Genomic DNA, 14,778 nt, shown 5'->3' on the forward strand with positions numbered 1-14,778 from the left:
AGCTGCATTCCTCAACCACTGCAGCCTTTAGGTAACACCCCACAGTGTTCCAGTATTTTGATCCAACTTCAACAAAGGAACAGCAATATGATACTGAAAATGGATGGGTATACATATCAGGAAAGGGTTGACTGGATAGACTCTTTTCTCTTGAAAATAGATGCTTGGCTGAGGGGTGACCTAATAGAGGACTTAAAAATAATTAAAGCTATTGATAGAGTGGGTAAACTAGATAAACATGAGGGCGTAGAGAATAGTGGGGTTATGATGGTAGATTTAGATGAGGAAAAGTGGGGAAGGGGCTCGAGTGAAGCATAAACACCAGCATGTATGGGTTGGGCTGAGTGGTCTGTTTGTGTGTGGTATATCCTATGCAGTCCCATGAGACATTACCTAATTTTGTCACAAATGTGAGACATGAAAGAAATCCCAGTTTTCTGGCTCAGGGGTGAGACTATCACAGCCACAGCTGAAACTTACATTCTCCCTCTCTGGATAGACCCCTGCCCTCAGGAACGATGCTTTCCAACTGTCCACATCCTCCTGGGACTCACAAGCCAATTCAATTTGCCGATAGTCCTTATAAACATTCCTAGAGAAGAGGAGATTGTTAATACTCATCACTCCCCCAGCAACAGATGCTGGGAACAGAATTCTTTGTATTGTGTTTACAGGAGGTAAAAGCTTAAGGCAGCAAAAGGTTAGGGCTTAAGATCTGGCTACCTGTCGATTACAAATTGTCCTTTTTGAATTTCCAATGCAGACTCCACATGCACTCCCAACACAGCAGTAAGAAGAGAGATCAGCAGCTGCTAGACAAAGCTCACAAGGCCTAAAGGAAAGTGCCTCGAGCTCCTTTATCATCACATTGTTATTGGCTCAATGAGATCTCAGGCAAAAAACTCATATCACAGACAGTTTCTGCTTTGGAGCTAGAGTCCATGGATAAGACTATAAGCTCATGTACCCATCCCCAGCAATAACTAATTAATGTACTCTCTCCTCTCCCAGTATCCCGCACTAAGTCACTGGATGCTGAGTTGGAGATAGGCAGACGCAGGTTGCACTAACCTGTGCTCTGTGTTAAAGATGGCAAAGACATGCTTGGTGGACATGAAACCTTTCTCCACATCCTTCAGCTTCAGGTTGTCAAGTGGCAACATGTATTTCTTTTCCTTTTCCTGTAACAGTCACACAATCATCACGTTGCAGCATTCAGCTCCTGCTACAAGCCCCGTTCATATCCAAATAACAGCTTCATCAAGAATTGTCCACAGGTTCTTTAAAGACCCAAGGGACAGTGAGGGGTACAGGTGGGTGTGGGTGGGGGGCTGAAGGAAAACCAAGAGCTTAAACAAACGAGCTGGGCGTGAGGGGGGCCTGAAGCGGGATGGAAGGAGTGGGATTCACATGCAGAGCACACAACAGACAGGAGACACCGTACCACTGCCCCCCCCTCACTCCTATGCAACATCCAGAGAGGCCGGTAAACACAAACACATCAGAGCATGAATATAACTACCCAGAGCTGAAACCACATGCATGGTCTACAATTCCTATAGACTCTTACTCACGATAATATGGAAGCAAATTCAAGGAGCCCTTTGACCCGCTTATGCAAAATTTAATTCAAACTATAAATGAGAACTAATGAGGAATAGTTAGATCTGCTCACCTCTTCATCCTTGTACCAGGACAGTGACTCCGCTGTCAGCACAAACCAATATTCCTTGGAGCCACCCTTCATGATGCTGATGTTATTGATAGTGATCCAACCTCTGCGAATAACCTGGAGACAGTCAGTGGAATACTGAGTGAGAGACAGTCCAGCAGCACCGAGCCCCTCACACCACCACCCAGGCCCAAGGTAGGGTGGGGGGCACAGCCAAGATTGGAGGGGGCTGTGGCTCGAAGGCTGGCACGGAGACAGGGGTGGGTAAGGGAGGGGGTGGGGTCTTATTCTACAAGTGCAGTATGTTCATAAATTGATTAGAAAACATCAAGACATCACAGTTAGAGGAGGTTTTAAACTCGCCACATTGCTGCTAGAACCAAAGCCCCTACATGAGGTGGACAGACTGCTGCTAACAATCTGCTGCAGTACCAGCTGAAACATTTCAGAGAGGCAGTTCCACCGTGAAAACTGGTTAGTGAAAAGCCAGTATGATGTTGGATAATTTTAGAGACAAGTTACACAAAACAAACAAATTAGGAACAAATTTGGTTAGTCAACTACCTCAGACACAATCACAGGAGGTAACTGCCTCTGAACAGCCCCTCCAGCCCTGCGAGTCCTTCGTTTCATTGCACTGGTATCTCCAATCTGCCTGATTTCATAGCATCACTGTGATGAAGTGTTGAAACACAGATGGGGGAGGGAGAGGGTAAGAGAAGGTAGGGGGGAGGAGGAAGGAAAGAGAAGGTGGGGGTGAGGGAGGAGGAGGAGGAGGGGAAGAGAAGGTGGGTGGGGGAGGGGGGGGCACAGAAGAGTAAAGGGGAAGCTTCCAATCTCTGTCAGCTTTGTTCAGAGTAAATGAATTTCAAAGATACTGCATTTTGGAATTAGTCTTTTGGGATAGAGGCTATAAGATTGAAGAGAATCAAATGGAAGCAGCAGCTGATACAAAATTCACTGATGTTATAATTGTTCAATTAACAGCCACACACACACAGCCAATCAGAAACCAGTCTGCTGAGTGTAGGACTTCATCATGCCATCCAATCTGGAGGCAGGTCACTAAGGGATGGACAGAAAGCTGTCCATGAAGCAACCACAGGTTCATCATGTGATTGGCGATGAATGAACTGCCGTTAATGGAATCGACACCATGAGCAGACACAGGAGCAAAGGCAGAACAAGCTGATTAAAATAGATCTGGGCTTTCATTTTGAGCACTTGGATTATCAAATCTGAGCAGAGAAGTAGACAGAAAGACCAAAACACAAAGGAAAATAATATTACCCGGGTCTGAAGGCCAGTGGGAAGCATTTCCTGAAGATCCCCCAATCTAAATCCTCCTCCTCCCATCAGACAAATTCAAATGAACTAAACTAAGCGACACACAACACAAACGGTACTTACCAGAATCTCACCCTTTAGAAGTGTTATAGTTTAAGGAAGGCAGGAATATCAGATGAAAAAGTGCATTGAGTGTGGGAGGGTTGGAGTAAAAGGGCATGGAGAGCAGAGGTGACAGCAAATAGTCAGTAAAAAGAGAAAACAAAATGACATGCAGTTATTACACACCCAGCTCAGCCAGGGCTTTCAAACAGCTGAAATATCCCCTTTACTACAATCCCCATCAGAACCAAACACCAGTTTCTGCAGCCACATTCTCCAATCAACATTCGCTGGCTGTTTAGAGGAGGCTGGAGAGGGGGAGGGGAGGGGGCGGGGGTGTTGGGGGGGAGGGGAGAGGAGAGGGCGGGGTTGTCGGGGGTGTCGGGGGGGAGGGGAGGGGGTGTCGGGCGGGAGGGGAGGGGGTGTCGGGGGGGAGGGGAGGGGGTGTCGGGGGGGGAGGGGAGGGGGCGTCGGGGGGGGAGGGGAGGGGGTGTCGGAGGGGTCGGGGGGGGGAGGGGAGGGGGCGTCGGGGGGGAGGGGAGGAGGTGTCGGGGGTGTCGAGGGGGTGTCGGGAGTGGGGGAGGGGAGAGGGCGAGGATGTCGGGGGGGAGGGGAGGGGGTGTCGGGGGTGTCGGAGGGGTCGGGGGGGGAGGGGAGGGGGTGTCGGGGGGGAGGGGAGGGGGGTGTCGGGGGGGGAGGGGAGGGGGGTGTCGGGGGGGAGGGGAGGGGGTGTCGGGGGGGAGGGGAGGGGCGTCGGGGGGGAGGGGAGGGGGCGTCGGGGGGGGAGGGGAGGGGGCGTCGGGGGGGAGGGGAGGGGGCGTCGGGGGGGAGGGGAGGGGGTGTTGGGGGGAGGGGAGGGGGTGTCGGGGGTGTCGAGGGGGGTGTCGGGAGTGGGGGAGGGGAGAGGGCGAGGATGTCGGGGGGGAGGGGAGGGGGCGTCGGGGGGGAGGGGAGGGTGTGTCGGGGGGGGGGTTGTCGGGGGTGTCGGAGGGGTCGGGGGGTGCAGAGTAAAGGAAAAAGGGCACAGAGTCAGAGGCCACAAGAAGATTCCAGGTCTCCATCTTAATCCCGCATTAAGAAATGCAGAAACTGATTAACCAGTGAACTCCACTCAAACACTTAGCAAAACCTGGTTAAACTGATGCAATCTAAGTGCAGACTAATAGTGAAACGTAAGCACTCAGTCCAAATGTTACATAAACTACTCATGCAAGTCAGACTATTCCAACAGGCTTCTACTTCGGTGCACAGTCTGTCTCCCACAGAAAAGAACAGGACTCGACTCCATGTCCTTACCTGATTTGGAACCGCTCGTTTCTTTGTTAACTGGCTGCTCCTCTGTTGTGCACTGGAGGAAAGAACAGCAAATTGTATAATCACCTCACACCTAGAATCATCCAGCAATCCAATCTATCCATGTAACTGAAGTCCCTCATCCATGGAACTATCCTTGTAAACCTGCTTTTGGAACCCTCTCGAAAGCCTTCATTGTGTATCCAGAATTCAACACAATACTCCAAGGCCAAACTAATGTTTTATAAAAGATCCTTCATAACTTTCTTGCTTCTGCACACACTGCCCCTATTAAATGAAGTCCAGGATCCCATATACCCCTCTAAATGCTCTCTCAACTTATCCTGCCACCTTCAATTTGTGCACAAATATCCCCAGGGTCCCCTGCTCCTACATCCCCTTTGGAATTGTACTCTTTTTTTATATTGACCCTCTTCCTCCCAAATCTATCCCTTTTTCATCTACCATGCCTCCACCCATTCCACCAGCCTTTGTCCTTGAAGGACTGTCTTCCTCAGTTCACAATACTTTCAAGTTTGACACTATGCCCTACACAAGTCCAAGTCATTAATATAGATCAAGAAAAACAGTGGTTCTAGTACAGATTCATGGGGAGTCCCGCTGTACACCTCCCTTCAGTCCGAAAAACAACTGTTAACCATCACTCTGTTTCCTGTCACTCAGCCAACTTTGGATCCATGCTGTCACTGTCCCTTTTATTCCATGGACTTCAACCTCACTGACAAGTCTGCTAAGTGGCACTTTACCAAGTGCCTTTTGGAAGTCCATGTACACCACATCAACCCCAATACCCTCATCAATCCACTCTGTTAACTCATTAAGGAACCCAATCAGATTAATCAACCCTCAACAAATTCTGTCCCAAGACACTTCATAGTAGCATTATCAAACAAAATTTGTACCAAGTCACCTAAGGTGACGTTAGGGCAATTGATCAGAAACTTTTTCAAACAGCAAGTAGTTAGGGTTTGGAATGCACTGCCTGGAAGTGTGGTGGAGGCAGGTTCAATTGAGGCATTCAAGAGGGCATTGGATGATTATCTAAATAGAAACAATGTGTTGGATTATGGGGAAAAGGCAGGAGATTGGCACCAAGTTAAAATGCTCAGAGCCGATGCAGACATGAAAGGGCCCTCCTTCTGCACTGTAACAATTCTGTGATTCTGAGAGGTAGATTTTAAGGAGTGGGGGTCTGAGAGGAGGAAAGAGAGGTCGAGGTGAAAAGGTTGTGGGGAAGGAATTCCAGAGTTTAGGGCCTTGGTAGCCAAAAGCACAGGCAACTACGGTGCAGTGATTAAAATCAGGGATGTTCAAGAAGCCAGAATTAAAGCAGCACAGATATCACAGAGCATTGAGCAGCTAGAAGAGAGGGATTTGAAAACCATAAGAATTTTAAAGCCAAAGCATTGGTTAACCAGGAGCCAGTGCACAGCAGTAAGATGGGTGAACAGACTTGGTGAAAATTAGCATATGGATAGCAGAGTTTTTGATGACCTCAAATTTATGGAGGATGGAGGATTGGTTAAGAGTGCATTGGAATATTCAAGTCTAGTTAACAAACACACAGATGAGGGTTTCAGCAGCAGATGAGCTGGGGAAGAAGAATTGAAGTTGGGATTTCTCTAATCTGAATCCCATCAACTGTAACATTCACTGACTGAATGTAGAAAACCCCTAACAAATTTCTAATAACACAAGTTCAATCAATCCTCAGTGGATACAGAGTGTGGACAAAGGGGAACTCTACCAACAGGCCAATGGCATTTTACAGGCACTGTAAATCCAACTCACATGAAAAAGAACAGAAACTAAGAGTCAGTCAGTCTTGGGTCTCTGGATCTAGTTCATTGCTGCCTTGATTAGGAACAGTAGTCTATGCAGCCCCACCAGCCTGTTCTGCTCTCCAATGAGATCATGGCTGATCTGTGATTTGACTCCAGTTCAGGGGAAACACTGGGACATCAAACGAGTCTAGTCTTCAGTTCATGAAACAGGAAGGTTGGAACAGGCCTATATTGTCCAGAGTTTAGAAGAATGAGAGGTAATCTCATTGAATCAAAACTTCTTATAGGGCTCCACAGGTAAACACTGAAAGGTTGTTTTACATGGCTGGAGAGTCAAGAACTGAGGGCATAGTCTCAGGATAAGGGGTCAGCCACTTAGGCCAAAAATGAGGAAAACCTTCCAGGACAAAGCAGCCCACTTGATTGGCACCTCATCCACCACCAGTGCAGTTGCTACCCTGTGTACCATCTACCAGATGCACTGTAGCAATTCACCAAGCCTCCTTTAACAGCACCTTCTGTGTCACTGACCACCTAAAAGGAATTGGGTGAAACACCACCACCTGCAAGGTTTCCTACAAGTCAGACACCAACCTGATATATCACCATTCCTTCACTGTTACTGGTTAAAATCCTGGAACTCCCTAAACAACACTGTGGGTGTTGCCTACATTACAGGGACTTGCAGCGGTTCAAGACAGCAGCTCACCAGCACTTTCTCAAGGGCAATTAGGGATGGGCAATAAATGCTGGCCCAGCCAGCAATGCTCACATCCTGTGAAAGAATAAAAACACAACTCAGAGGGTTGTAAATCTCAGGAATTTTCTAACAAAGAGGACTGTAGATGCTTAGTCAATGATTATATTCAGTGCTGAGAGTGACTGATTATTGGGCATTAAAGGAATGAAGGTAAAGGATGGGAAAGTGGAGTTAAGGTAGAAGATCAGCTATGATCTTATTGAATGGTGGAGCAGGCTCAAGGGGCTGTATGGCCACTCCTGCTCCTATTTATTATGCTCTTATGTCTGACTTTCCACACTTACTTTGCGAATCCGATGAAGTCCTCGTGGTTTGTGTTGATGTAGGACAGTTCGATGTCAATCAACAAGAGGATCTAGGAGAGATCAGGTACAGATGAGAGCTGCTGCAAACAAGACCTCAGGGTGTGTACATATAACTAATCCAGCCCAATTGGTGACCAGTTCACAAAGACAACATATTAAGTTGGGGCACATGTTACTGTTACAGGAATAACTGTGCACAAATTGTACTGATTACACAGTCCATCACTCACTGACCTGGTCCTTGGTCTTTCCCTCCCGGTCTCGGACATGAGTGGTTACAATTCTCTCCGTCTCCTCTCGTAACCTGGGAAAGGAGTTGAGCTGCAGGAAGAGGAAAGCAGACAGCACTGCAGTTTGCTGGGGTCTAACTCAAACCAACAGTCACAAACAGGTCAGTATAGTGAGGAGGAGGATGAGAAGGAATCTGACTGGCTGGAGCAGGTCGGGTTCACTGAGAAACACAGCAAGCTCATTCCCATCACACATCACCAGGTAACAGAAACCAGCAGGGTTGGGAGAATGCTTTGATTAAAACCAAACTAGTCACTACATGAGTGGACCTGGGTTAACGTGGAACATTTAAATAGAAGGCCTGGTATGGGCAAGGGTCCAGCTTTATTCAAAGCTTCATCACAACCAAAACAAACAGCAGTCAGACAAGACAGAGAGATAAACAAGGATTAAGGACAGCAAGTACAGAGTGAGCAGGCACACTCTGTGGTACAGAGAATATCAAGGAAAGGTTCAGCAACAACCTTGGAAAGAGTGCCCCCAAGCCCAAACTACATGAATAGTCAAAATGGGAAAGTCCGGATTAGAAGAGATGTGAGCAGCAGAAATGAGATAGCCCAAACTGATCGGAGGTATACTAGCGGCACAGAGGAGCAGCAAGTGCTCAGGCCAGTGAAAGAGGATGCAGAGTGTCAAGCTGGCCAATCAGAAACCTCGTTCTTAATTAACCACAGAGCTGGGACAGTGACGCTCTCCAAACAGCCCAAGCTTCCTCCTCGGGGGAGCAGGAAATGGTAGCTCGGGACCACAAAAAGAGGGACAGCAGTTGAGATAGGAAGTGTAAAGGTGGGGCAAAATAAAGTGCTACAGCTGGTTCAAATGATAAACTCAGAAGCTGCCCTATGGCACCCACTAAACTGCCAGACCTCTGTCCTAAACTCAAAATTAACATTTGGGCAAATTATCAAAATGGGAATATTTAAGAGTTTTAAAAATTTTGATATTAAATTTCTATGGTTCAGTTTAAAGTTATAGAAACAACCTTGTCCCAGGGCTAGAGAGAAAGAGAAGACCACTGTCAAATATGAGATATACCCCAGCCTCCTCCCCACCCCACCGCCCCTGGCTCTCGTGACCACACTACCACCCCCCCACCCTTCCTCCCCACCAGCAGCTCTCATGAACCCTCCCACCCCGCCCGTCCCATGGCTTGCAACCTGCCCCACCCTTGTGCCCCAGCTCACTATCCACTCACACATTCCTATCACCCACTAGCTTACCCCACCCCCCCACCCATCCCTCCGTGCTGCAAGAATATGATGTTACTGACTCTCTGCTGCTTCTGAGATGTGAAGTCAGCTTCTCCAGGTGTGTAATGACTGAGATGTGGATTGCCCACTATTAAACAGTATAGTCAGCTAAATTGCTCTATCTGCCCACTGGATTTGGATCATTGCCTGGTCCCCTCATCTCCCTGAAGATGGTTAGAGTTGGAATGAATGAGGGTGAGTGCCCCTAAAGGCAGCCTCACTTTAAACAGCTCAGTAATTTATAAGTTTCAGCACTAAGGTTACCTTGTCGCTACACTTTCTGATGACAGTCGCCAGTTCGGAGACCACCATATCAATGCACTTCAGGCACGGCTCCTTCAACTTGTGCACCTGCTTTTTCACTATGGCTTCGAATGCCATGTCTGGGGTGAAGAGCCCCGTCCTACACACAGCAAGCACAGAACGGAGAAAATAGGGGCAGGATTGGGGCAATGTGGAAACGGAGACACCAAGAGAGAGCGAGCAAGAGACATAGAAGGGGAAAGAAAACAAAAATAGACAGAATGCAAGAGAGTTAGCATGTCCATCATCAAGATCAGCAAACTGAACCGAGACAGGCCGTGTAGGCACCATGGGGCCAGTGAGGGAGAGTCATTTTCCAGGCTTCTGGAGCAAGGAGCAACTCGGCACTTAAATGCTGAGCTCACTTCCCACCATTAACATTTCTGCAGTGGCTCGAATGCATAACTAAAGGAGACAAACCAGCCACAAACTGTGCCCCTGGGGTGGGAGAGAGGGGGAAATTATAAATAGATACAAATTGCCTTCAGCTCCAACTGTCTAGGTAATAGTGGATCAGAGCCTGGAGTGGGCAGAGCCAAGGGGGCAATGCTGCACCCTCAGCCAACTGCCCGACCATTGGCTGTTCAGTGGAGCCTCCTACCATCAGATAGGCTGTTTAGCTCAGTGACCCTCCAGTATCAGTACGACTGGTTCAAATACAGGATGTGTTACAGAAAACCAAGTACGTGATCCTCCTCCCAGCTCACAGCACTCGCACAGGACACAGTCTGCTCAGTTTGCTTATCCCTGCTTAGTAATGCATGCACCATTACTTCTCACAAACCACTATACCTGCTTTGTGTTCCTTTAGCTTAAAGTTTGGTTTTTTTTGGGGGGGGGCGGGGGGAGGTGGGGCCTTTTAGGAAATCAACTGAAACAATAAATTCAACCTATTGCAAATATAACAAAAACAGGACGTACGTAGGAAGGGAGAATTTTCTCAGTGCTGGTGCCAGGACTAAATTGCTCAGAACCTGTGACACCAGTTGTCTAAATATTGAAAAGACAGTGTCTTTAACTAGTCACTCCAATAACATGACACCAGATTTGTTTCAGGACTGGATTAACCTGGTTGAAGGTTTAAGTCACTAACTCAAACTAAGACGACAGCTGTTAGACTAGTTTCAACGGACCTGAATATTCTTTGTACTAAAAGATTACCAGAGCAGGTGCAGCTCTGGCCCATTACACCCCCCCACAATACAAACCTTCAGATAAATTCAGTTACCCAAATGTAACGGCAAGAGTTAAATCATTTCTCAGGTAGAGGGCCACATTGTGACCTGTTCATTACCTGGGCCATTCTAGGAAAGAGGCAGGATTCAGAATGATGCCCTGGAGCAGCTGAAGGAACACGCAGCAAGTTTAATGCGTTACTGTTTATGCAATTCAGGTATCTGCACCAGGGCTCAAACACTTGGGAGAGTCAACTTAGTGAATTAGCATCAACCCAACACACAAAAATACACAGTCTCCATCGACACTCAGGAAGACTCTCTCTCTCTTGGACTATGTTTCTACAGTAAAGCACACATTTAAACTGTTCTACATCTCCAGGCACTTCAGCGGACAAAGGGAACATCAGTAAACCTATAAGGGCTGTGTCTGACATCACAATCCATTGCCTCAGTGCACTCATGCACCGGGGGTGGTGGTGGAGGGTGGAAGAGGAGAGGAGGGGACCCAGTTTTGGGAGGGGGAGGGGGACGGAGAGAGAATGGGGTGGGGAGACCCGGGGGGAGGGACAGGAGAAGGGGACCAAGGGGGAGGGACAGGAGGGGAGAGGGGGACCCAGGGGAGGGGCGGGTGGTAACAGGACAACAGGGGGACAGGGACCCGGGGGAGGGACGGGAGAGATGATGGGGACCAAGGAGGAGGGACCCAGGGGCAGGGAGGGTAAAGCAGACAGGGGTGGGGAGGGAATGGTGGGAGGGACCAGGACTGTGCAATTTGCAATTAACAGCCAGGTCCCCCATCTCTGTCTCTCTCCGTCTCTCAAAGATGTTACACAGAAAGGAATCATTGACTCATGTCCTTTGCACTCTCCACACTGTGCTGGAGCTGGTAGCTGAGGCTATGGGTTAATCCAGGCACAATATGTTCCTGGTTCCCTGTGACCCGGTTGCTCCTCCGGCACAGCAGACAGTTTAAATGTTAGATCATGCACACACAATGACACAGTATAAGCTGCTGGTGCGAGGCAAGGCAAGGCGAGCCTCTAGGGCAGAGATACCTTGAGTGTGCACTGTCTGACTGTGTTTACCAACTCCTGGATAACCATGTCCACACACTTCAAACACGGTGCTTTCAGCTTCACCACCTGCTTTTTCACTATTGCTTCAAACGCCAAGTCCGGGGTGAAGAGCCCCGTTCTACAGCCAGGGGGAGGGAGAGATAAAAAGCAAAACAAAAAGGAAAAGCAAGTCAACACAACACGAGGAAGAACACAAGACCAGCGAAGTCTCTACAAGGCATCTAGTTGGACTTTGATTTGATTTCCCAAATGTGCTGGGTTTTGGTTCTGCAGGTGGGTCAGTCTTCAGGAATTTGCAGGAATGTTATTGCACTACCACACACAGCTCATCGTTCAGATCACAATCAGGAAGAGAAACTTCCCAGCCTTCACCTCAAACCATCAACTCACTCAGCAGAGAGAGTAACTGGGACCATCCAGGTCTTTAATTATATACAGCATCATATATTCACCCAGGGGAATTTAAGGCAATTAAGACTTTTAACTGGATTTAAGGACCAAGACGAACAACACAACGTCTCCCTAACTCTGTGGGAGCACACGCCCACTCCACAGGCCACACACCAACCCCCTCCACCCCGCACCCCGCCCCTTCCCCTCCCCCTAACAGACACACACCAACTCCCTCCACCCCGCACCCCGCCCCTTCCCCCCCGCACACCGCCCCTTCCCCTCTCCCGCAGACAAACACCAACCCCCTCCACCCCGCACACCGTCTCTTCCCCCCCTGCACCCCGCCCCTTCCCCTCCCCCCAATAGACACACACCAACCCCCTCCACCCCGCACCCCGCCCCTTACCCTCCCCCCAACAGACACACCAACCCCCTCCACCCCGCACCCCGCCCCTTACCCTCCCCCCAACAGACACACACCAACCCCCTCCACCCCACACCCCGCCCCTTCCCTCCCGCACACCGCCCCTTCCCCTCTCCCGCAGACAAACACCAACCCCCTCCACCCCGCACACCGTCTCTTCCCCCCCTGCACCCCGCCCCTTCCCCTCCCCCCAACAGACACAAACCAACCCCCTCCACCCCGCACCCCGCCCCTTCCCCTCTCCCGCAGACAAACACCAACCCCCTCCACCCCGCACCCCGCCCCTTACCCTCCCCCCAACAGACACACACCAACCCCCTCCACCCCACACCCCGCCCCTTACCCTCCCCCCAACAGACACACACCAACCCCCTCCACCCCGCACACCGTCTCTTCCCCCCCTCACCCCGCCCCTTCCCCTCCCCCGCAGACAAACACCAACCCCCTCCCCCCCTCACCCCGCCCCTTCCCCTCCCCCCAACAGACACACACCAACCCCCTCCACCCCACCCCCTCCCCCTCCACTCCACCCCCCCCTCCCCCTCACACCGCCCCCTCCTCCCGCAGACGCACACTGCTCCCCACCCCCCCCGCAGGCGCACAGCGCCCCCTCCCCCACCACAGGCCCACATGGCCCCATCCCACCCCGCAGACACCCCCCTCCCTACCGCAGTCACACACACACACACACACACACACACACACACACACACACACACACACACACACACACACACACACACACACACACACACACACACACACACACACACACACACACTGCCCCTCCCCCGCAGGCTTGCATCACATTCGAATGAATGAAGCTAAACAAACAAGGCTGACAAAAACAGTGCAAATATAAAAAAGGTGTTAAACAGGGAGGACAGGCGAGGCGGGAAAGCTTCCTTAGATTACTTGCCCACAAACCCGATTGAAAGATCAGTAACTATTGGTTAGAGCAACATTCCCAACCCAAAACTGTGCAACTTAAGAGGAAAAGATTATTTTGCCCTTACTGCACCCACCTTCACCTGTACCGTGTTTATAGAGAACGTCGTATGAGGCATTTTACAAACACATTTACTATGACTGAGAAATTGATCTAGGGGTTTTTAGTTGAACCCTAGATAAGTATGACTCAGTTGCTACAAATAAATCCTGCACATTAAGCAACTGATCTGAGCTACGCCCCTGTTCAAATCATACTACACCATACACTGTTAAATGGACCATCATCAACATTCCTTTAAGCTGTTTCAGTGCACAGCCACACAGGCTATATCTGATGTTACATATTGTGAAACCACATTTAATGGGATAGTGCACTGGAAAAAAAACAGCCACGCATAAAGATCAACTTTTTAAAGGGAACGCTGCACCATTTGCTATGTGGACAATGCACTGGTCCAGACGGTTCTGGACTCTTGAAATGTAGAGTCTTTTTTTTTACCTTCTCCCTCTCCCCACACCAAAGTGAGTTTAATTCTAACTGTACTCCTTCAACTATCAACGTTCATGTGGCCAACAATACTTGCCTGACACCATGGATATTTTTGATTGCATAGCTGATCTCTCTTCTCAGCTCCTTCTCATCAAACTCCATCTACATAGAGAATACAAATCACAATGACAATGCTGAGCAACTATGACAGAGATAAAAGGGATGGAGGGAAAACTCAGAAACAGGCCAACGTTGATCGAGGATGCTTCAAATAGCCATTAGTTTCCCCCAGCAGTGCCTTACCTTCACCAGCTCAAATGGGAATCGTTCGTGGAAGATGCGGTTAATTCTTGCACCTCCAGACAGTTCCACTGTATCCACCTGGTCACCCGAGCCTTCAATTCTCTTCTCAAAATCCACCCCAAACTGTTGCACCATCCTGAGGGCCAGAAAATGAGCAGTGAAAGAGAGACTTCTGTTCCCACACAGTAGTGAGATTGTATGTAGGCAAATACAATAACCGTTTTCCACAGCCTGATCCCATTAACACCAATAAGGTTATGAAGCTGTTTTTGGTGGTATTGTGTGTTAAAGGAGGAATGTTGACCAGGACACTTGCTGCTCTAACAATAGTGCCATGGAATCTTCAATGTCTGTACGAACAGGCAGACAGGGTCTTAATCGAATGGCTTGCCCAAAAGGCCAGCACCTCAATCCAACAATGCAACTGTTAGTCTGGATTATTCTGGGCTTGAGCCTACAACCTCCTGACTCAGAGGCAAGAGTGTTATCACTGAACTGACACAATGAAAAATAGAAACATAGAAAGATCATAGAGAGGCCGCCCAGCCCATGGCCTTCATGCTACAAGCTCCCATTAGAGATGTTTAGATGTGGATAGGTGCATCAGGAACTAAAGACACTGATGAAATGAGAAGAACAATCAACTGTGGGTGCACAGCATCCAAATTTACCAAGTAATTGTAACATGTGTTTATCAGCTGGATGGTGAGCAAGTGTCAGCAGCTGCTATACTACACTCATTCCAGCACCAAACTGAATCCTGATTATCTCTCATAATTCTGGGACAGTTTCCCAAAAGGGTCAATCCACAGGCAACAGCAGCAGGGTGGGGAGGGGGAGACATACGAGATGGGCAGGTAACACAGATGACAGGAAACCATGCAGCAGCTGACTG

The 14,778-nt window shown here is 49.1% G+C and overlaps 1 protein-coding gene across 14 annotated transcripts in view; it reads right to left on the reverse strand.

Annotated features, from left to right (window-relative positions):
• The window catches only part of dnm2a (dynamin 2a), a 48,961-nt gene that overhangs the window by 17,203 nt on the left and 16,980 nt on the right, over positions 1 to 14,778 (reverse strand). For 7 of the 14 annotated variants that reach the window (XM_041177017.1, XM_041177013.1, XM_041177018.1 and 4 more), the window contains exons 8-17: positions 13,884 to 14,019; positions 13,675 to 13,742; positions 11,302 to 11,440; positions 7,459 to 7,545; positions 7,204 to 7,274; positions 4,358 to 4,409; positions 3,083 to 3,094; positions 1,676 to 1,789; positions 1,072 to 1,181; positions 481 to 592 (exon numbers count right to left, since the gene is read on the reverse strand). In XM_041177017.1, the coding sequence (XP_041032951.1) occupies positions 481 to 592; positions 1,072 to 1,181; positions 1,676 to 1,789; positions 3,083 to 3,094; positions 4,358 to 4,409; positions 7,204 to 7,274; positions 7,459 to 7,545; positions 11,302 to 11,440; positions 13,675 to 13,742; positions 13,884 to 14,019 (901 nt within the window). Of the gene's footprint in view, positions 1 to 480; positions 593 to 1,071; positions 1,182 to 1,675; positions 1,790 to 3,082; positions 3,095 to 4,357; positions 4,410 to 7,203; positions 7,275 to 7,458; positions 7,546 to 9,029; positions 9,169 to 11,301; positions 11,441 to 13,674; positions 13,743 to 13,883; positions 14,020 to 14,778 lie in introns of all 14 variants that reach the window. The other 7 variants (XM_041177015.1, XM_041177010.1, XM_041177008.1 and 4 more) reach the window with 3 other exon arrangements.

This window comes from Carcharodon carcharias, chromosome 30, assembly GCF_017639515.1.
Source record: "Carcharodon carcharias isolate sCarCar2 chromosome 30, sCarCar2.pri, whole genome shotgun sequence".
Lineage (NCBI taxonomy): Eukaryota > Metazoa > Chordata > Chondrichthyes > Lamniformes > Lamnidae > Carcharodon > Carcharodon carcharias.